This window comes from Miniopterus natalensis, chromosome 12 (genome assembly GCF_054644295.1).
Source record: "Miniopterus natalensis isolate mMinNat1 chromosome 12, mMinNat1.hap1, whole genome shotgun sequence".
Lineage (NCBI taxonomy): Eukaryota > Metazoa > Chordata > Mammalia > Chiroptera > Miniopteridae > Miniopterus > Miniopterus natalensis.
The window spans coordinates 47,324,600-47,348,118 of record NC_142092.1 but is presented as its reverse complement, the minus strand read 5'-3'; the positions used below and the strand labels follow the sequence as shown (position 1 = coordinate 47,348,118).

At 45.7% G+C, this 23,519-nt stretch overlaps 1 protein-coding gene across 1 annotated transcript; it reads left to right on the top strand.

The window, feature by feature from the left end:
* Nucleotides 1–840: 840 nt before the first annotated feature.
* Nucleotides 841–23,280, top strand: LOC107544858 (protein SPATA31F3-like). Its single transcript, XM_087822549.1, has 6 exons — nucleotides 841–984; nucleotides 1,620–1,665; nucleotides 2,193–2,253; nucleotides 3,282–3,384; nucleotides 6,640–6,777; nucleotides 23,131–23,280. Exons 1-6 carry the CDS (start codon nucleotides 841–843, stop codon nucleotides 23,278–23,280), a joined length of 642 nt encoding a protein of 213 aa, XP_087678675.1.
* Nucleotides 23,281–23,519: the final 239 nt, after the last annotated feature.

Here is a 23,519-nt window from a genome sequence, read left to right as displayed (position 1 = left end):
GCTGATCAATGACTCTATCATTGATGTTTCTATCTCTCTCCCTCTCCATTCCTCTCTGAAATCAATAAAGATATAAAAAAATAAAATAATAAAATAACTCTTTATGCAAGTCTCATTAGTGTGTCTCCATGGAAGACAGTGTTTACAATCTCTTCCCACCCATCTGCAAGCTTAAGGCCACACAGACTGGGAGGCACTCCTTCCTGCCTCCCACAGTGGCATGTAGAGATACTACAACCTTGGCCTTTACCTGCCACATCAGCCATGGTCCCCTTCATGTACCTCTGATTTCCTTTCACATAGCTCGTAACATCAAAGCTCTCCATTTCCAAGCCATAACCAGACTCTGCCCTCCCTAAGCTTGTGTGTACTTCTCACATATATTTCCAGTATAGAGGGGGCAGTTTATGAAGATTCTCTGTCTCTCTCAAGAGGTGTCCTGTGTCCCTAAACACTCAATTTTCTAGGGACAGATGACCAGAAAATTATCATGAAGGAGAGAACCAAGCCATCAGGCTGGTGTAGTGTGTGGAGAATGAAGACAAAGTGGGAGCATAGACACTCCCTGTGAGTGGGCACTTTAGTCTCTGGCTCTGTAATCTTTACAGACACCAGACATACTCATCGACAGATTGAATCACCACACAAGCTTCCCTAAGACATATAAGTCTTTGACACTACACCTGCCTTGTGAAACAGAAGGTCTTTGTGATGCAGCTTGGTGACCTGGTTCCACCCTCTGTGAGGTGGAGATGACAAGGTCTAGCATTGGGGGTCATTAGCTACTAATGACCCAGAAATAGGGATGGGTAGTCTCCTCGTGCTTATGAAGTTTAGATCATGTTGAACCCTACTTTTTTTCTGTGGGATTTGATGTATCCCTTATATACCTATGGCTTCATCTTCATTATTATCCTAATTATCTGGCAAGTGAAAAGGAGTTACCAAGGGTTAAGGTTAAAACCTAGAAGGAGCTGCTGTCAGGTAGGGAAACACTATGACTATGATTAACCTAATTAAGCCTCAGATAAGAAGCTTTTAAGACCTCAGAGCCTCTCCTTTTACCCTCTCTGCCCATTATTATACCATACATTTAGTTACTTTAATATGGTACTTTTCTTCTCAGAGACTAGAAATAATTCCTTACCAGGCTATCCCTGCAATGTATTCTAATTGAAAAATCAAGAACCAGACTATCAACCTTGGGTAGAGACCTAGATTCAGTGAAATCTTTATCAATGGATCTCAGAAGACTTCCCAATATGGAGGATTCTTCTGGTTAGTGGTCCATTAAGATATTTGTTAGCAAAGGTCCTTTGGCTATTAGACCTACACACCCTTTAATTTGTTCAACTCTTTCTCTTATTTCATCATAAATCTCACATAGAACTTCTCCTGAAAATAGATGGGGGTTATAGAGTATGGAACAGTCTTGAAATGAATCAGAAGCAAGAAGAGAAGGGAAATGTTGGGGTGAAAAAAGATGGAGATGGAAATGAAAGTAAATAAAAATACAGGCAGATAAACAGAAAGGGATTAGAAAATGTATATTTGATTTGTCTCATTTTGAACATAAAAATTAAAAGTGTCTCAGCTTCACACTCTATTTTGTCTTTAAGCGTCACCGAAAACTCAGGCAAAGGGCTAGAGATGCAGCGTCAAGAGGTAAAGTTCCAGTCCCTTCTCTGACTCCCCTCCACTGTGGGCAAGGGTCCCACTGATTTTGTCTCCCTTTCACCTTTGGTGCTGGGAACAGGTGCTCTAACCACTAAAGGTTCCAGTTCCTCAAGGTGACAAATTCTCCCAGAAGACTTCCTTGGGTGGGAAATCAGAGCCTGTAAATGTTCCAAAATCCTCCACCTTACCCAAAAAATGAAGAGTGAGGAAGTAGTAGCGGGTCCTCAGCTGTGCCATTTACTAGTTTTATGACCCTGTGGAAGTCACTTCATCTGTTATCCTTTATCCAACAAATGGGCGTCTGAAGATCATGCCTCACTCACAGTGCAGTGTGAGGATCTAATGAGATTTGGTCCTGGACAGCACATCATAACTGGTTAAGTTGTACCCAGACATGCCCTAGAGCACTGACTGTTGGGGCTTTCAGGCTCTTCTCATTGAAAGGCCTTCAGCTGCCTATAGGATGTCCCTGAATCCTCTCTCATTCCATGTAACACTGTCGCCTGATTTCTCAGCTAGGAAACATTCCTGCAAAGAAGCTGAGAAGCCATGGGAGCTGCTCTCTGTCATGAAAAGGTGATCACTTGCTGCCTGTAGTCTCCCAACTCCAGCCTGGACTGTGATGATTTCTCTGCTTGGCCTGGGCAGGGATGAGGAGAGGGATGATGACTGGGAGGGAGTCAGACACAGCGGAGGTTGGAGCACTGGGTGAGAGGGTTGCCAGGGCAAAGGGAACTCAGACATCTTAGGAGAGAGGAGTCTCCCAGTTCTACTCTGAGCCAAGCTCACAATGCTCCTGGAATTCAGAATTTGACTAGTGCTTAATTCATAAAAGATCCTACATGGGTTTGTACTCAGCCAAAAGACCAGTTATCCAACAAAGAGAATGGATAAATATGTGCATAAATAAGTCATCATTGTCATATTCTCCTTACAGCTACACCCTTGCAAGGGCAGACCCCTAGACCCTGCTGACATTGCATTCTCTAGTTCCATCTTCAGGGAGCTCAGTTCCTGGGACAGCCTTCAGCCAGGAGTCAGTTATCTCATCCTCCTCTTAAGAGTTCTAGAGAATTAGATTGGCTCCCACGAGATGCTATTTATAGATACAGTGACTTCTCAGAGTTTCTAGAATGCAGAGTTCCCACATGAACCTTAATTTCCAGAGTTTGGAAATATTGACTATCAGACTGTGGTGTTCTTACCCCAAATGAGACTCACTTCGGGTTCTACTTGGTGATATTCCAGGTGATGCTCCATCAGCTAACCATTGGCTCCCCCATCTGCCATCTTTCCTTCTCCTGGTTCAACTTCTCGACATGGGTCAGCAGAGAATTCACCCCACCTCCCAGTTGTTACAGCCCTGTGTTCCCATGGATGGTCTGAGACCTTGCCCTACAAGCCACTGGTCCTCACACCAGCACACTATAACTTGCCAAATGGCATTTTATTACAAAGAAAAGTTGAGGAGTAAACATCAGAGGGTGAGGGAGATGCCCCAGGGTGTACAGGACTAGGGAGGGAAGGACCACTCTTAAGGCCACAACTTTCAAAAGAGGTAGATGTCAGTACATCATTAACAGTTGCCATGTTTTCTCTTCTAGCCAGAGCTGGCTTCCTCAGGAGGGAAGTGTACGAAGGCTTCTGTGTGCAGATACTTACTGCGAAATCTGTAATGCCATGGCATTGAAGATTCAGCGGTTGCTGGTGGGTGAGAACACCCTGATCTCTCCCTTTACATTGGGACCATCAGAGGGCTCCTCTTGCCTAGAGATTTTGTCCAAGTCCAATGCGTCTTTTGAGCAAAGTCTGGAGCATCATTCCATGCACTCCAAAGAGCGTTCATTTCCATCTGCAACCCCTTCAGTGTCACAATTAATGGATCAGAAATCCTTAACCTGGTCAACTGCCCAGTCAATCAGTTCAGTTAACATCCAAGATTATGCGGCAGAAAACCTCCGGCTAGAGCAGACACTTCAAGGGCAAGAAATGCCAGTGGATCCAGAGAATATGTCTTCTTCAAGGTTTAAGGAGCCTAAGAGTACAGTGAAGCAGCAAAACATATTGAAAAGAAACCTCAACTTTGTGTACCGGAAACAAGGTCAACAGCACTTGCATCCCCAAGACCCTCGGCTGACTCTGAACCGTGAAATCACTGCCCTGACACATTCTATGGCCTTGCCTATGGTCACTATCCTCCCTACCCACCTGCCATTCTCCAGTCCTGAAGTCCTGCATCTTCTTGAGGTACATGTAAAAAAATGGATGCATTTCCAGAGGTGGGGGCTGCCCAGACGGGTAGAGGAGTCCCTGAGGCAGCTTATGCCAAACCTGCCATTATATTACCAACCTGTAAACAAGCAGCCAGTTTCTTTCATCCAAAATGACATTGCTGAATTCTCTGTAGAGAAATTTGCAACCATTTCCTACCAGACCTGGGGTTCATGTATGGCTGGCCAGGCTACCCAGGCATTCTGGGTCTCTGAATGGTCCATTATAGACCCAATACAAAGACACCACTACCAGCAAAACCCAAACCATGTGGTTCTTGCCTTGCCCTCTCCAGCCCTCAAAGGCTTAAGTGGCCTCTATTCACTTCATGGGCAACAAGCTAATGACACGCTGAGCCATTTAAAGCAGAAATATGTCCAGTTATTCTGTGGTCTCCCTTCTCTGCACAGTGAGTCTCTGACTGACACCTTCTTGGGCTCTCAAGATAACCTGACAAACAGGACCATGTCCAAGCTAACCTTGAAGGATCCTTTTCTCTTCAAGGAGCCCTCCTCCCTCCCCGTGCAACCTAAAACTGCACCCCAGTCAGCCCCACTCTCTTCCCCATCATCCCCAAATTGGGTCATGCCATCTGGCCATCAACAAGCTCAGATCAATGTCCCATTTCTGACTCTGGCTGAGTGTGAAGCCTTAGAGTGGCACCTGCTGCAGAGGCAGCTCCAGCGTCAGTGGGGTTTGCCAGTTGCTTTACAGAGAACTCAGCACACCCAGAGCCCCATGCAATGTAAGTCCTGTCACAAAGCACAGTCTCCTAAGACTGTGAAAACTTCCTGGCCAGGGCAGTCCATCCCTGTCCTCACAAGGGAACTGCTCTGGCCAGAGCATGCCCGGAAGCTGCTGGAATTCCACCTCCAGAGGCAGTTGATTCACCATCGCTGGGGCCTGCCCCAGATGATCCAGCAGTCCTTCCAGTTGCTCCTGTCCCCCACTCATCATCAGACTCTGTCCTGGAGCAGCAAAACCCTAACCAATGTGAATGTTTCCCAACCCTCAGTTCCAGAAGTCACAGGTGCTGGTGACCATTTCTCACCCTTTAAGGACACAGTGTCAGTCCTCATGCCACACTTATTTGACCAGGTCAAGGCAATACTGCAGAGCCACATCAATTCCAAATGTGGGCAGATCCATGAAGGCAAGATCCCTGTCCATGTGTATAGGTCTTGTGAGTGCATAATTCCTGGGGGCCTCACAGTGGCTCCCTTCACCTGCATCCCAGAAACCAAGTCCCCGGAGCTACAGGCAGCAACCCACCCTGACCTACAACAGAAGGTTATGCCCTGGATGCCAATAGACCCTGATCAGCAGCAACAGACCTCAGAAGATGCTGTCACTGAACAACTGGGACTACCCCAAGCCCTATCTAAGGAAACCATGGATCAACTGAAGACAACTTTACGGCACAAGTATCTGGCCTTTTTATCAGGGCTCCCCCCTCTTTCGTATATGGCTCCCCCCAAGGCCATGTCCTCAGCAATTACTAGTGGAGCTACAATCACAGACGTGGTTCCTGAGGCTGTCAAAACCGTAACAGAACCTCTGACTCAGATGATTTCACCTGAAGAGCAGTGTCTAAGTCGTGGGCCATGCTTTCAAGATACCAATGAGGCTTGTGCAGGAATTGCAGATGAGGTTCAGTCTGAAGCACAGGTGGAAGGAATGATTGAGATGGAGCCTCTAGAAAGCCAGACAGAGTCTGCTAGGCCCTACTTATTCAAGAAACCCATCTTGGCCAGACTAAATTTCCATCTGAGAAGGAAGATCCTAGAGATACAATGGGGAATTCCCACAAAGGCAAGGGAGTCCAGGGAACAAACTGTAGCCATCCCAGAGGATATATCCACACAGGAGTCTCTTGGGAGTCTAAACAACCAAGGAAAAACATTGCTCCAGGAACTGCTTATCACACCACACACTCCCCATGCCCCAAATCTAAAATGGCTCTACCTTAAGGAACAGCTGGTCACAGAGTTAAGGGCAGTGCAGCAGAACCCGAAGCAGCCTAGTTCCAGAGTAGCACCTCATGGTTCTGTCCACAGTTCCTCCAAGATGTCACAACCCAGTAGAGACATGACAGAGGGCCCAGTGCTTTGTGTTCAGCTGGAGGCCAGTGTGAACAACCCCATCCTGGAGGAGGTGCAGAACCCTGAGTCCCTAAGCCCTGGCAAGAGCAAGGACCCAGCCCAAGTCCCCATGCTGGCTGAAAAGAAAGAAGGCCCAAGGAAACCTAGATCTGCAGGAAAATGCGGAGAAGGAGATGCAGGGTTTGCACTCTCCTCAACAAGAGAAAAAAGCCATCCTGTTGAAGCCCAGAGACCAGATGGGATGCTCCTGAACAGGACACCCCAAAGCCCCTGGCGATGGAAACATAGCTTTCACCTTGATGCTCCCTGCAGTTCCCAGCATCACTCTCAGCTTAATCCCCCAGAGCTTCCTCTAGGAAACCCTGAGGGTAAAGAATCTAAGGAGAATGACCTTCAAGACAGTCAAACCAGGCTCAATGTATGTCTCAAACAAGCAAGGACTCCTAAGAGTACCCAGCCTATAGGGCCCCTGGGGTTACATGGCCAACCTGTCCTGGGCCAACTCATTCAGCATAAGCTATTACCGGGCCGAAGTTTGCAAGGTCAGGTTTTTCAGGGGCAGGTGCTGCCAGCCCATACTCACAAGAAGCCCAGCCTTCCAGAATTGGGCTTGAGAAATAAGATGAAATCCCTTCTGCAGTGTATAAACATCAAGGCAAAAGGCAAAGGGCACAAAGACTCCAATTTTTTGACAGTTGCAAAAATGGCCAACACTAGGAGAAAAAAGGTAGGAAAAAAGTTGGCTTCAGCCAAAATTCCCATGAAGCAAACTAAGACAGAGAAGAAGACAAGCGGGGTCCTCAAAGCCCAATCTCCCCACATTGAGATGCAAGTGGACCTGGCCTTCTTGTATGGCTCCCATTTCCCAAACATTAAGCTCAGGCACCGCTCCTGTTGCCATCGATTCTACTCTGCCTCAGGCTTGGGCCACCCCTGCCACTGCCCTCGACACTGTCCTCAAGTGGTTTGTGCCACCCAACCAGGAACACACCCTAACTCTCAACTCTCACCTCAGAGGGAAATGCTGGCCTGCTCAAGAAGACCCAGAACAGTTGAAGGATTTTATAGGCTCCTCCATGTCTGCAACCCTTGAAGGGCTAGCTACTGTCCTTTTCATTAATGTGAAGGTAGGGCCAGGTGCCACCCAAATACAGTCTATATCTCTAAGCAAAGAGTTGTCTGTCTGCTCCTTCCCTCCACTGTGGTGTGTTAAGGGAAGGCATGAGGGAGGCTAAAATGTCCTTCCTACCTAGGGAAGGAGCTTTAACCCACACTTAAGGGGGCTCAGCATTCCACAGACTCCTCCCAGCCCCACCTGGGACAGTGGATGAAGGAACTTGAGCAGAGAAGGAAGGCCCTCATCTAAGTGCATTGAAGGTAAAGGTCAGGCTTGAATTCTATCATGGCTTCCCATGGTATCCTTGGGCCCAGAGGAGCAATGGGGACATGAGGATAGTACTGACATGAAGAAGTGTCTGGGAGTCCCACAGGCAAAATTCACTGTTGACTTCTATCTATGGCCACATCTGGAGAGGAGCTTTTTAGAGAAGTGCCACATGCTCCAGCCTTGAGGAGGTGCTTTGTGTTTATCAAAAGCATGTAGCTAATGTGGCAGACTGTCAAAAGCAAGTGATAGAATCTCCCCATCTCTGCTCCCTCTTGGTTATTGGTTAGAGCTTTCTCAAGAACTCATCTGGGAGTCTGCTGTGGCTCTCTTGCCTATATCCCACCTCCACTGCCTGTCATCTGCATGGAATGAGTGAGTCCTGGAATGAAGATCACTGTAGGATATGGAGAAGGGCTTGTTTCCCACCCCCAAGGGAAGGTGGGAGGGAGGCAGGGAGGGGAGCATATAGACAGAAGTATTTGGGACAGAAACTGACCACCAGTAGCATCTGTAGCCCTGCCACAGACCTGATCTCTTAACAGTGGCCATCATACTCATATTCCCTTGACCTCCTGAAGAGATGTAAAATGGATGAAGTGGATCCTGTCCGACCATCTCCTGTTAACTGGGATGGAGTAAGTGTGGCCAAATTTCGTATTTCAGAGAAATAACTATTTGTCATTAATGGAAGTATAATGTGAAATTCTCTGCAACCCTTGTTATGAACTGGTAAAACCCAAGAGAAAAACTGAGATGCAAGCTGAGATCTGACCAGGGCATATAAGGGAACAAAGCCAATTTTACTTGTACTCAAAAGAACCTGGAGCCAGGAAGCCAACCCAAGGCCCAAGTGATTTGGGGAGAATTAATTAAATCTGAGCTTCAATCTGCTTGCCTATAGTGTGATAAAAGGGAAGTGAGTTCTGGGAAAATCCACAAACAGAAGGGGTTTTCTAAACTATCTGGGCTTGTCAAGTTACCATCAGCAGTTTGTACTTGGCCCCACGGCTGTGTGTCATTTCTACACCACCTACACCTGGGATCCTTCTCCACTTTCTTCTTTTCTACCAGCCTTGCCTCCTTGGGAAAAAAAAAAAAATGTACATATATATGTATATTTTAATGTATTTCATGTGTATTATATGGTGTTGAACTTAATCAGCTAGATCCCCTCCCAGGATCTACCTGGTGCCTCTCGGTGACTTCCCCAGATGATGACTCCTATCGTTTCCCCAACCAAAGACTGAATCATATAAGCCTGCCAGCTCCAGTCTTTGATTCCTGTCATCCTTTCCCATCCATTAATGTCCCATCACATTTCAGAAAGCACCAGAACTATTCACCTTGACTGTCAAAAGAAAACTTTAAAGGCTTTTGGAAAGTGTCCTGTCCCATTAACCAGACAGAAAAAGTGGCCCAGAATCTAGAATTTAATAGTACATATGAGTCTCTAGTAATAAGATAGCTGAGCAGAACAAAAATGGGACTGTGGCCATAGCTCCTATTTCAGAGAAATAACTTTGTCATTAATGGAAATATAATGTGAAACCCTTGATGTGAAACCCATGTGTTTTTACTGTTTTCAGCCCAAATGTGTGACCCTTGGAGAGGATGCAGATTTTAAGGTCAAAGTTACAGGATGGAATGTAGAAAAAAAATCATCAGAGTTAGAATCTTAACTCTGACATTTGACAAGTTACTTAACATTTCTGAGCCCTAGTTTCTTCATCTGGGAAAGGGGGATAACTGGACATCCATACCCCAAACCTCAGTTACTATTAACATACTGGTGATTCCCAAAGCCACTTCTCTATGCTAGTCTTTCCTCTGAGTCCCAACTGTAGAGCCAATAATTGGGGGCAAATTCAAAATTTCCAAATACACTCTACCCCATCAAACCACTTTCCAATGTCAGGGAATGGTATCACACTACACATCCACTTTTTTGCTCAGACCATACATCAAGTCAGTCACTGGTCTGAACAATTACTACAGTGTCTTATATACCCAGGGTTTAGGATAGACTGGCACACAGTAACGCCTTATTAGTACTTGAGTCCAAAGTCTGGACTGAGGAGGCAGGTCAATTATTACATTCATGTGGGTGAGTGCTATGGTGTGTGGGGTCCTGCCATAGGAGGAAGTACTCAGCTGATGAGAACCCTAGGGTCACACAAAGGGGTCACAATAAAAATCACCCTCAGAGGCATCTTATATTCAATAATTAAAACATTGAGTACTTACTATGTGAAAGGAACTATGCCAGACACAAGAGTCACCAAGACTGTCAAGTTACCACCAGTAGTTTGTACTTGGAGATCATTATCTTATTGGGTAGAAAGTCTCACATGCTCAAATTGTCTAATTAACATATACACTTGGATGTCCAATATTCATCGCAAAGTGAACTTCTGATTCTCTGTACCTCCCCCGCTCCTCCTCACCACCCAGTCATGCATACCAAACCTGTTCCCATTGTAGTATTTCCCAGATTCGTTAATGGCACCTGTCTCTTGCCAGTTGTTCAGGCCAAAAACATTGGTGTCATCTTTGATATATTATCTCTTTAACAGTCCACATCCAATTCATCAGAAAATCTTGTCTCTACCTTCAAAATGAATTCAGAACATCACCACTTCTTACTTTCTCTACTGCTAAAATTATTGCAATAGTATAACTAATCTCCCTGCTTCTAACTGGGACTATACCTCCAACAGTCTGTTCTCAACACAGAATCCTGATGGTCCCCTGGGAGGGTCCTGGCTATAGATGATTGGTTGATTGATTGATTGATTGATTGATTGATTGATTGATGTATATAAAACCATGAGACCAGATAAGGTCAGTTAGAAAATGAGAGTAAGTGAAGGAGAGATCTAAGGACTAGGCTCTTATGTTAAGAAATTGGTGGGGGGGAGGAGAGACAAGTAAGCAGAGGAGACTGAGAAGCCAGGGAGGAAGGAGGAAAACTAGAAGAATATGTGATGCTGGAAGCCAAAACAGAAAAGAATTGCAAGGAAAATGCATGAAAAGTTAAGAATTGACCAAGTAAGATGATGGACTCATGTTTGGCCAATTAGATTTAGCAACATGGAGATCACTTATGGCATTGAAAAGAACGGACTCAGGTGAATGGGGGAGGTGTCGGTGTAACTGGAGTAAATTCAAGAGAATGGAAAGGGAGTGATTGGTGATAGAAAGTATAATCAATTCTTTCAAGGAGGTTGGTTCCACAGAGGTGCAGAAAAATGAGGAAATAGCTGTAGGAGGAAGTGAGACCCAGAGAGGGTGGTTGTTTTTTTAACATGAGAAACATAGCATATTGAATGTTGCTGGAAAGGACAGAGTCAGGAGGAATAAACTGATGATGCAGGAGAGCAAGGCAAGAACTCCGAGAGCAATGTGGCATGGAGGTAAGTGATGGGAGCTAAGGCCCAGTCCAGGGGGTGGTCTTGGCTAAAAGTGCAGACACTTTGCTGCTGGCAAGTATAAAGAAGGTAGCACAAATGAGGGAGGACTTTTTTAGCTTAGAAGAAGGGTTTCTTTCACGTGTAGGAGTGTGGACAAAAACCAAAAAGAGTGAGAGAAGAGCTGCAAGGGGACCACGGCTGTGGGTGGAGGAAGGGATATGAAGGACAGAAACCAAAAGCTACAGAGGTGGAGATGGATTCTGGAAGTTATCATGGCAACTATTAGAGTCTAAGGAGTGTGTGTCAAATTAAAAGAGTCCAGGTGGGCACAAAAAGATGAAGTTGCTGATCGCGTGTGTGAAGCAGGTGCTCTTGGAAGACTAGAGCAGCAGGAGAGATTGCAGAGAAGTTCTAGATGTATGGAGAGCAGGTGTGGCATCTTAGTGTTCAGCAATGGACAGTGGAGTTTGGGGGGTAGGGGAGGAGAGAACTGGGAAGCAGAAAGACAAAGAGGCTGCCCTGACTGAATAGGATGGACCGTTGTTGTGGACACCTCATATCTCACAGAAGGTGGCACCTCTGCATTTCCACCTTCTGACTTACCACAGAGGAGCCAAGAGCTGGAGGAAGGATAGGAAGTGCCACCACTTATGGTGCGGTAGGGGGGACTGTGGGATGGCCCTGCCTCTCTGATTCCTAAGGAAATCCAGGATGACTCAATATTCCATCAAATGAGGAGGAGGTGGTGGCAGGACTCCCTTCCCCTGGTAGAACCCCAGCACTTGGCACAATGTGTTGATCACTAGCAGGATGCAGAAAAGTCAGGATGAGAAGCAGCAAGAATGTGTCCCTCCTCTGAATGGCAATTCTGTACTTAAGGGATGGGGACCTAGCCCCTAGTGTGGCCTCTAGGACAAGAAGGCCCAAGACCCAGGCCTGCTGAGCCAACACCTTCTAGTGTTTCCCTAAATCATCCCTAAAGATAATAGGAGGTATTGTGACAGGCACATCCTCCCTGACTGATGGGAGTTGGGCAGAGGGCCACAGAGCAAGGAGACATAGGTCCAGAATGAAAGGAATGACCCAGAAAAGTCACAGGAGCATCAAATGGGAGGCAGAAGTTAACATGCACACATCCTGATTTAGGGTACAGCAGAACCTTCCCATGTATTCTACCTGCCACATGCCAGCACTGGTAATGCTGCTAAATCAAGTAACAAAGGGACAGGTGCAGAAAGATGAGCTAGAATCATGATTTTTAGGATTCTCAAGTCTCATTAAAATCAAGAGCTGAGAGAAGACAGAATCAAAGCCTATGATTCATATAGGCTCTTGAGGGCTGAAGCCTTGATCATCCCATCCCATAACCCCCATTCACCAGCTCCCCTTGGCTCAAGAGAGGTAAATTCAGAAGAAAACAAAAGCCTGATGAAGGACAAAACTCAAGAATTTACTACTTCAGAACTGGTGGTAGGTGCTAGGAGTATATCAACGCTCGTTTAGAAACACTCAAGTTCATCTCTGGCTCTCTGAGGTATCATCATGTCATGGTAAATGGCTCTGACCTTCTCTTGATCTCTGCAGAGGGCACTACAGAACTCTAGGGAGGGAATTTCAGGCAACTGACCACCAGCAGTGGAGGATAGTGGCTTCTCCACTAAATTACTTCTTCTGTTAAACACTGAGCCCTAGAGGATAGGGACATCTGCTCCATCTTGGTACCTGCTCACCGCAGCCCAGGCAGGGAGGGCAACAAACACAAGATGAGCACAGGAATAAACCCCATGGAGACTGTTTCCTACACCATGTGAGGAGGGGCAGGGCCTCTGCTCTTTACCAGCCATCCAAAGCCTAGTGCTCCACCTGGGCTCAGGGGCCCATGGCATAGGCCAGGGCTGTGAGAGAATAAAGGACAAGAATGGTCCCTGTGGTAGCTGCAGGGAGAGGGAAGAAGGGAAGACAACTTTGAGTTCAGGTGGGGATATGAGGGTTGAGCACAATGCAGGCATAAGAGATGCTGGGGAACACAGAGCACCAGAGCCCTAACAGGTCTGGCTGGGCTTGCAGAGGACTGTCCATTCTCGCCTCCAGAGACAATGAGGCCAGGACCCTGAATACTTGGTCTGGATGAGAGCATGGGGAAGAAATATGGGGCCTGGGAAGGGGCCAGATCTCTGTTTCCAGAAGGAGGGGTGGGTGTTGCCAACTGGCCCCCTTTCTTGCCTTGCCCCTCTGCTGCACTGTAATTTCTCTGGGTTCATGGCCAAACAAGAAGCATATTGGGGACTTTCCACACAGTATCACTCACAAGGTCAAGCCTGCACTAGGGGCAGTAGGGGCAAGGCCCTGCGCAGGCAGCTAGGCCCATGGGAATCCAGACGGCAGCGGGAAGGAAAGGGAAGCCATTCCTGTGTGAATAGTGCTAGCAGCTGGGGTGCATCAGGGGAGAGGGCCAGAGTAAAGTGAGAGGCCAGGCAGAATCTCATACACAGCCTAAGACACATGGGCACAGACACACAGACACACAGACACATAAACAAAAACACACAAGTTCAACAATGCCACATGGAAACTAGTTCAGAGTTACAAGAGATGTGTCCAGGAAACACACTTACATAGACTCGTGAACACCCGAGTTAGATATGCTCGTGCAGGCACAAGCACACATGCAGACACAAAGACAGCCTTGTACACATGCACACAGACACACCCATCTTGCACACCCACAAACACAAATGCAGTCCAAATCCATCACTCAAAGCTTCCTCCATGAAACCTCCTCAGCCACCTCGACAAGACTGTTTATCCTTCCTCTAAACTCTGGTTTATCATTTCTGCCCCATTGCTTGTCCTTTGATAAGGATAGTCTTGGATTCACATGCATACCCCTCATTTCAAAAACTTGGCTGTGTGCTTCTAAAGAACTATCAAGGTCAGCAAGTGAGTCCACTGTCCCCTCTAGCAGTCCTATCCTTCACCTACACATCCATCCCATCCCCACCAGTGTCCCCAGTTTACTGCAGAGTCCTGACCCCCAAGCCTCTCTGACACAGCAGACACAGACTCTAAGGAAAGAGTAAACCAGATAGACACACCCTATCAAGGTAATGCTGCTGGGTGTTACCCCAATAATCTTTACCTGGCCCTATGCTTACCACCTCCAACTATAACCATTGCATCATTGCTAGTCTAATAGAGCCCTAATTCTAACCCTAACCCTAGGTCGCTATACATTGTGTAATATCAGCACTAAGTACACAAATATCATGCATTTAGGAAGGTATGGGTCATTTGTGCTCCAGTAATTCAGAGGCTCCTTCAGTAACAGCTGCACAGTCATCACGGCAGCTTGTACCTGGAGGGCTCAGTGCTCACGTGAGAATCCAGGAACACCAAGGCGCCCGGGCCTTTGACCTTTGTTATAATGCCCACAGTAGCCCTGGCCACACCAAGCCCTGTTCCGGGACTAGCCCAGCCTCTGGGCTGAAATTCCTGCCATATCCCTCCCCAGCTCCTGCCTGCCAAGCTGGGAGCATCTGTTGCCCTGGAAGCCCCCACAAGGCTCTAGCATGGGGCCAGAGGGAATGTGGCCACTTCCCAATGTGGGGTTTTCCAGACTCTTGCAACACCACACCTAGGACCCCTCCCTCAGAGCCTGGCCCAGGTGCTTGTCCTAAAGAGGTAGTGGGCCTTTTGACACTGGAGAGGAGTAGAGGGTGAATTAGCATACCTTCTCTCCCCACATTCAAGGTCTCAATCTGGTGATATGGTGTGTTTGTTCTGAACTCATCTGTAGAGGTAAAGCTGAAGTCAGCCATGTGTACCTCCTTCACCCCTCACCTCTTACCCTGAGACACTGAGACCTCCAGTGCAGCACTCCTCGGCTACCCCAGGGACTGTCAAACACTACCTAGGTTCTCTCAAGAGCTCAGGCCATACCTTCACCCAAATGACTGGAATTCTTAGGTGGACACTCACATCTCAGGTATGTAGCCTCCTGAGTCTCTGAGTCCCCTTCCCCAATGTCTACATCTAGTCTGGCATGAGGACCAAGGAAGTGCTTGGTTTAGGTCTGCAAGCTCCAGACTCTCACACCAACCTCTAAGTTCAAGTGGGCCTGTGAAGTGGAATGAGCCCTGACCAGCAGCTCAAGGTAGAGGAATGGCTGGGTAGCTTACTTGGGGTCCCAGAGAAGGATAACAACTCCTTTCATAAGCTCAACCCCTCTCCTCATAACTGTATCTATACCTGTATTCCAATCCATTCCAGGCTTCTCTCCATGCCTTCCTGTGATGCCCCCACCTCCACTACATAGGTTCAGATACCTACAGCCCAGTGTGTGGCAGGAACTTGCTTTACTCTCCTGCTCTGAGAGTGGCTCTTTTCAGCCCTGGCTTTCTGTCCAGTCAGGAATCTATCCCTGGCAAAACTCCCACATATTCTGTCCCTTCTCTCAGTGCCCCTAACTTAGGTTCTAAGCGCCAGTAACAAGCAGGGAGGCTCCAATACTTACAGGATAAAACATCTCCCCTAAGCTGGTCTACCACTACAGGCTCAAGTTCAGAAGTAGGGACTTAGGGTAGATCCTAGGAAGAGCTTCCTGAATCAAAGAAAGGCAGTCAAGGATAGAACCTAAGGGAGCTGTGAACACCATCTGACAAACAAGAGGCACCCTTCCTCCCCACGATGGCATAAACAGGGGAAGGGGGCAGGATGTCTTGGGACAGAGAGGGAACGTGGGATTTTAGAAGAGGAAGCAGGAGAGTCCCCAACTCTTCCCTGCCATGTTTTCTATTTTTCCACATGCTATACTAGGCCAGAAAGTGCCATCTCTCAGGAAGGTTGGGGGTATATCACTCCAGCTTCCCCTTTACCCAGATCACTTTTGTTTCCATCTGGAGTTTGGGGTGGGGAGTAAAATTGGCCCAGGTGGCTCTCCTAGCCACACCCCACCAAATGCTTGGAAGTACCTGGAGGACTTAGTAAAATACAGATCCTTTGACTTTATTCTGAGGTTCTTTTTAAGATGGCTAGGGAGTGGTGCCTCTAATTCTGTATCTTTAGTAATTTCCTCACTTAGGAGGAGGAGAGGGAAGAAGAGGAGACAGCCTCCCTCTCTCCCATCTACAAAGGAGATTCTCCCTTCATGGAGCAAGAAGGTTGGAAGCAATAAACGATATCTAGGTTTAAGCTTGAAGCAACTGGCCTCAGGAACAGTGCCATTTAACTCACCTATCAGAGTCTCCAGTTCACAATTCCCCCCAAACCAAACAGGAAACTGATCCCCCCTAACCATGGTAAAAAGAAAGAGAAGAACTTAAAATTGCAGCTGTCAACTTTGAATAGTGCTGGACCTCCAGACCTCACTTCAAGGATTGTTGATGGAATTGAAGACGGAAACAACAGTGAAGAAAGCCAGACTTTTGGCTTTGGTTCTGAATAGATCAGGCCAAAGCCCAGAATTTCTCTTCTTGGATATCCAGAGATTGGAGCTGCTGTTCTCTTCATCAAAGTAGAAGAGACCAAGCAGCAGATAAAGAAACTCACCAGTCAGTTTCCTTCTTGATACTTCCAGAAAATTCTTGATTTTTGCTTTTGCAACTGCTTTAGTTTACTTCGAGTGCAAGGAATTGACTCATACAATTATGGAGACTGAGGAGTTGCAATATCTGCAGCAGACAAGATGGAAACGTAGGAGAGCCAATGGTGTAGTTCCAGTTTATATTAAAAAATCTGAGAACCAGGAGAGTGAATAGTATAAGTTCTAGTCCAAAAATCAGTAGGCTTGAGACCCAAGAAGACCTGATGGTTCAGTTTGAACCTGAAAGCAGAAGACCATACCCCAGCTTAACAGTCAGGAGGAATTCCCTCTTAGCCTTTTTATTCTATTGAGGTCTTCAATTGGTTGGATGCAGTCCACCCACATTAGCAAGTGAACTGCTTTACTCAGTGTACTAATTCAAATGTTAATCTTATCCAGAAACAGCCTCACTGACAAACCCAGAATAATGTCCAGTCACCCCATGGCCCAATCAAGTTGACAAATTAACAGATAAAATTAACTATCACATTCCCAAAATAATAATCCCCTCACCTGATTCTGAAGTATAGCTAAGTTTAGAAACAGTGGGAAAAAATTTAATAGGTTTTGATTCTGGAATCATAAATGCCCCCCAGATCCATGCTATCCTACCTCTCTGGAACCTCTTCAGAGATAGGCTGCTCACTACTTAATCACTTCCCCAGAGGGTAGGGCAGGTGGGAATGGGAAGATTGGAAAGATGGGAATTAAAAGCTTTCTCACACCAATATCTACCATCAGACCAGGTAAAAAAAATTAAAAATCTTACTTCCTTGTTTTTGCCCAGTCCTGTCCAAGAAATGCCAGCCTCTTGCTAGCCAGGGCACTCCCTACCCTGTGTGAGGTCTCAACCTGTTTTGAAACCTCAGAGTCCAGAGCTCAATTATCTCTCATCTCCTTTGCTCAGATTCCAGCCCCTCTCCTCTGTGGGCCTTGGGATAAAATATCATGTCCTCATCCCATCCCAACAATATCTCTGCCTCCAATCCTCACTGCCTCTGCATCCCATCATCCCCTGAAGCACACTATTATCATGGGCACAACCTTTCTATCACTACCTTGGACCTGGTCCACTTACTACTGACTGGATCCCTCCCAATCCTTCTCCTCTCCACATCTCCCTGTGGTCTCTCTATCCTCATACAAGCTATTCTTCAGAAAGTTGGGATAAGCCTGGGGATGAGGGGCATACTGCTGAGTTTAGCACTCTGGGAACCAGATGGATTTTCTAGTCCTAAAATGGTGACTCTGGGGTCCCAATCAGTTTTATTTATTTTTAATTTTTTTATTGATTTCAGAGAGAGAGAGAAACCTCAATGTGAGAGAGAAACATTGATTGGTTGTCTCTGGCATACATCCTGATTGGAATCGAATCTGCAACTTGGGTATGTGCCCTGACCAGGAATTGAGCCTGCCACCTCCTGGAGTACAGAACAATGCTCTAACCAACTGAGCCACACCTACCAGGGCCCCAATCTGGCTTTAAGCATACATCCTAAGTCATAACCCAATAATCCTCACACACTATACATGAGTGTAAGTTCCAAATGGATAAAAGATTTAAAATGTTAAAAATTAAACTACAGTAATTACAGCATGCAAAATCTCAGAGTAGAAAGCTCAAGGGGTTGATCCCTCCACCAAGGCAGCCATTGAGCTGAAAAGAGCAACTAGAATTACCTATTCCAGAACTCAGTAACCTGATTGGACACTCATGTCATCTTTCATAAGAGAGCATCATGCATGAACTAGCTGCTGACCAATGCTTTGGGGATTTGGTTGTTTGGTGGTTCCCTGAGGGACAGGTGCTGATGCTTGCCTTGGTTTCAGCCTCCTTGGGCTGCAGTAGCTTCTACAATGGCACATATCAGAATATTTAAAGGAACAGAACACTTTTTTGGGGGAAGAGGGACATAAACCATTGTTAAGTCACTGGCTGACTGCAGATGGAACAGAAACTTCAGGGACCACACACAGCAAAGAGTACACATCTGGCAAAAATCATTTGGAAAAGTCAAAATGGATGGCTGCAGCCCTTAACAAGTAAATATCTGCAACCACTAAGGAGTGGAAGAATCAGATTACCAGAGATCACTTAATAACTCAGAATGTCCAGTTCTCAATAAAAAATTACAAAGCATACAAAGAAACAGGAAAGTATAGCCCATTCACAAGAAAAACACACAATTTGACAGAAATCATCCCTAAAGATGTCCACACATTGGATACACTAGATGAAGACTTCAAATTAATTGTCTTAATATGCATGAAGAGCTGAAGTAAACCATGGGCAAAGAACCAAGAAAAATTATGTATGAACAAAATGAAATTATCAATAAAGAGATATAAATTATAAAAAATGACCCAAACTAAAAAAATTCTAGAGCCCAAAGTACAATAACTGAAATGAAAAAATTCACTGAGAGAGTTCATCAACAAATTTGAGAAGGTGAAAGAAAGGATCAGCATATTTGAAGATAAGGCAATTGAAATGATTGAATCTGAGGAGAATACGATAAAAGATAAATGAACACAGCCAGAGAGACATGTGGTATTCCATCAAACATACCTCAGTGTAGGAGTGCCACAAGAAGAAGAGAGAGAGAACAAGGCAGAAGAAATTTAAAAAGAAATAATGGCCAAAAAGCCCCATATCTGATGAAGGCACAAATATACATATTCAAGAAGTTCACAAACTCCAAGCAAGAGAAACTCAAATAAATCCAAAACACATTAAAGTCAAATTCTTGGAAATGAATTTTGAAAGCAGCAAGAAAGAAATTATTCACTATATACATAGGATTCTCAATAAGATCAATGGCTGAAACCATGGAGGCCAAAAAGCAGTGGAATTGATGTATCTTGGAAAATTATTCTATAAGAATAGAGAAATTAAGATATTTCCAGATAAACAAAACTGAGAAAGTTTATCACCAGTAGATCTGCCTATGAGAAATGCTAAAGGAAGTCCTTCAGCCTGATACAAAATGACAACAAATGATAAGTCAAAGACATACAAAGAAATAAAGTTCTCTTGTAAAAACTGCTACATAGGTAGATACAAAAGCTAGTATATTATATTTTTGGTTTTTTAACCACTTTTTTTCTATGTGATTTAAAAGGCAAATGCATAAAATAATTATAAATCTATGTTAATGGGCACACAACATATAAAAATGTAATCTGTGACAATAATATAAAGGAAGAGGAACTAAAATGTATAAGAGCAGAGTATTTGTAAACAGTTGAAAATAAGTTGGTATTATTCAAATTAGATTATTATAAATTTAAGATGTTAATTGTAATCCCCAAGGTAACTACTAAGAAAATTAAGGTTGCAGGTTCGATTCCCAGTGAGGGCACACACTTGGGTTGTAGTTTCGATTCCTGGTTAGGGCACATGCAGAAGGCAGTCTCTCTTTCCCTCTCTCTCCTCTGTCTTTAAAATCAACAGCATATCCTTGGGTGAGGATTAAAAAATGCATATTTTAATTTAAAAATATACATATATATATGCAGAAAAGAGGAAGGGAATAAAAATGGGACACTACAAGAAATTAACTGAATACAAAGAAAGGCAGTAATGGAGGAAATGAGGAATAAGAATAATTTTTTTTTAAACCCTCACCTGAGGATATTTTTCCATTGCTTTTCAGAGAGAGTGGAAGGGAGAGAGAGAGAGAGAGAAACACTGATATGAGAGAGACACATTGATTGGTTGCTTCCCCCACGTTCCCTGACAGGGGCCAGGGATCTAACCTGCAATCAAGGTACACACCCTTGGCTGGAATTGAACCTGGGACCCTTCAGTCCCAGGCCGACACTCTAACTACTGAGCCAAACTGAGTAGGGCAAGAATCACTTAAGATGTACAGAAAACAAATAGCTAATTTACAAAATAAATCCTTTCTGGCCTGGCACAGCTTGTGGAAAAAGTGATTACTTTAAATGGATTCACCTCTCCAATTAAAATGCAGACATTAGCAGAGTGGATTAAAAAATTTACCCATAATCCATCTATATGCTATCAACAAGAGACTCACTTGAGATACAAAGACACATGGAGCTGGAAAGTAGAAGCAGGGAAGAAAATACCCCATGTAACTAGTAACCAAAAGAGAGCTGTGGTGGCTATATTGCTGTCAGACAAAATAGAATTCTTGTCAAAAAAGGTTGTAAGAGGCCTGGCCAGTGTTGCTCAGTGGTTAAGGTGCTGGCTGGCACACCGAAGGTTCTTGAGTTCAATTCCCAATCAAGGGCATGTACCTGGGTTGCAGGCTCAATCCTCAGCCCTGGTCAGGATGCGTGCAGTAGAGATACCAATCGATTATGTCTTTCTCACATCGATGTTTCTCTCTCTCTCTTCCTCTCTCTCTCTCCCTCCCTCCTTTCCACTCTTTCTCTAAAAAAAAAAAGATTGTAAGAAACAAACAAGGACATTATATATTGAGAAAAGGCTTGGTACCATCACCTTTGCCATGTTTTGTTGATTAGAATCAAGTCACAGGGCTGCCTACACTCAAGAGGATAGGATTACACAAAGCATGAACAACAGGAGGTAGAAGTCATGGGGGAAGCCACCTTAGAGACTGTCTCCACAAAGAGTACCAAGCAAGGACTTACATTGTCATCTGTTCTCATTTCTTCTATTTCATTCGGCCAAATGAACTTATTCTACTTTCTTGTTCCCACTGTTATTTACCACCAACTGCCCCTGCCCCCTGAAGTTTTCTCCAAGCACTTCTCAAGTTACCACAGAGTCTTCAGCATTCACATTGTCCCTATGATACTATCTTCTCTGTCTTTTTTCTTCCTTGATAAGAAAACAGAAAACCCAGTTCCACCTACCAGCTAAAGAAGTAAACATTAAGCATAATTCATGTGGTCTTTGTTAATTGATTTCTTTTTAACCTGAGTTTCTCTCCTAGAGTATCTCTCCTGAGGTGGCTGAGGAGGTTTCATGGAGGAAGCTTTGAGTGATGGATTTGGACTGCATTTGTGTTTGTGGGTGTGCAAGATGGGTGTGTCTGTGTGCATGTGTGCAAGGCTGTCTTTGTGTCTGCATGTGTGCTTGTGCCTGCACGAGCATATCTAACTCGGGTGTTCACGAGTCTATGTAAGTGTGTTTCCTGGACACATCTCTTGTAACTCTGAACTAGTTTCCATGTGGCATTGTTGAACTTGTGTGTTTTTGTTTATGTGTCTGTGTGTCTGTGTGTCTGTGCCCATGTGTCTTAGGCTGTGTATGAGATTCTGCCTGGCCTCTCACTTTACTCTGGCCCTCTCCCCTGATGCACCCCAGCTGCTAGCACTATTCACACAGGAATGGCTTCCCTTTCCTTCCCGATGCCGTCTGGATTCCCATGGGCCTAGCTGCCTGCGCAGGGCCTTGCCCCTACTGCCCCTAGTGCAGGCTTGACCTTGTGAGTGATACTGTGTGGAAAGTCCCCAATATGCTTCTTGTTTGGCCATGAACCCAGAGAAATTACAGTGCAGCAGAGGGGCAAGGCAAGAAAGGGGGCCAGTTGGCAACACCCACCCCTCCTTCTGGAAACAGAGATCTGGCCCCTTCCCAGGCCCCATATTTCTTCCCCATGCTCTCATCCAGACCAAGTATTCAGGGTCCTGGCCTCATTGTCTCTGGAGGCGAGAATGGACAGTCCTCTGCAAGCCCAGCCAGACCTGTTAGGGCTCTGGTGCTCTGTGTTCCCCAGCATCTCTTATGCCTGCATTGTGCTCAACCCTCATATCCCCACCTGAACTCAAAGTTGTCTTCCCTTCTTCCCTCTCCCTGCAGCTACCACAGGGACCATTCTTGTCCTTTATTCTCTCACAGCCCTGGCCTATGCCATGGGCCCCTGAGCCCAGGTGGAGCACTAGGCTTTGGATGGCTGGTAAAGAGCAGAGGCCCTGCCCCTCCTCACATGGTGTAGGAAACAGTCTCCATGGGGTTTATTCCTGTGCTCATCTTGTGTTTGTTGCCCTCCCTGCCTGGGCTGCGGTGAGCAGGTGCCAAGATGGAGCAGATGTCCCTATCCTCTAGGGCTCAGTGTTTAACAGAAGAAGTAATTTAGTGGAGAAGCCACTATCCTCCACTGCTGGTGGTCAGTTGCCTGAAATTCCCTCCCTAGAGTTCTGTAGTGCCCTCTGCAGAGATCAAGAGAAGGTCAGAGCCATTCACCATGACATGATGATACCTCAGAGAGCCAGAGATGAACTTGAGTGTTTCTAAACGAGCGTTGATATACTCCTAGCACCTACCACCAGTTCTGAAGTAGTAAATTCTTGAGTTTGTGCCCTTAATCAGGCTTTTAATTCTGATTTCATCCCTCTTGAGTGTAGAGGTTATGCCAGGGTTATGGGATAGGATGATCAAAGCTTCATCACTCAACAACATCCTGCATGAAGTCATAGATTCTGACCCTATCTTTTCTCAGCTCTTGGCTTTGCTGAGAATTGAGAATCATGGAGGTCTTGGTTCCAGCTCATCTCTTTGTCCCCAACCCTTTGTTACTGGACTTTGGTCAGCACTATGAACTCATGCTGCTCTGGGGCAAGTAAGAGCCTATGGGGGACCATGGGAAGGGCCTACTTCCCGTAAACTAGGATGTGTGTGTATTAACCTTGTTTTCCCACCTGATGCTGCTGTGACCTTTCTGGTCATTGCCTTCATTCTGCGCCTCATGTCTCCTTACTCTGTAGCTCTCCGCTCAACTCCCATCAGGCAGGGAGGATGTTCCTGTCCCAAGACCTCCGATCTTTGAGGATGCTTCAGGAAAACACCTGGAGGGTGTTGGCTCGGCAGGCCTGGGCCTTGTGCCTCCTCATCCTGGAAATCACATTGGTGGCTAGGCCCCCCATCCATCAGGCACAGCAGCAGCATCACCACTCTTGCTCCTTCCCATTCTGGCTTTTCTGCATCCTGTTAGCAGTGAATACATTGTGCTAAGTGCTGGGGTCCTATCAGAGGAAGGGAATCCTGGATTTATTAGGAATCAGTGAGGCAGGGGCTCCCCACAGACCCCCTTACCACATTATAATGAAGTGATAGCGCTTCCTGTGCTTTCTCTGGCTATTGGCTCCTCTACAGT

Coding starts and splice junctions, on each gene's coding strand:
- LOC107544858 (XM_087822549.1), top strand. CDS start 841: ATGTTGAACCCTACTTTTTTTCTGTGGGATTTGATGTATCCCTTATAT. Junction 2,254..3,281: donor CTGCTCTCTGTCATGAAAAG/GTGATCACTTGC, acceptor TTTCTCTTCTAG/CCAGAGCTGGCTTCCTCAGG. Junction 3,385..6,639: donor TGAAGATTCAGCGGTTGCTG/GTGGGTGAGAAC, acceptor ACTCACAAGAAG/CCCAGCCTTCCAGAATTGGG.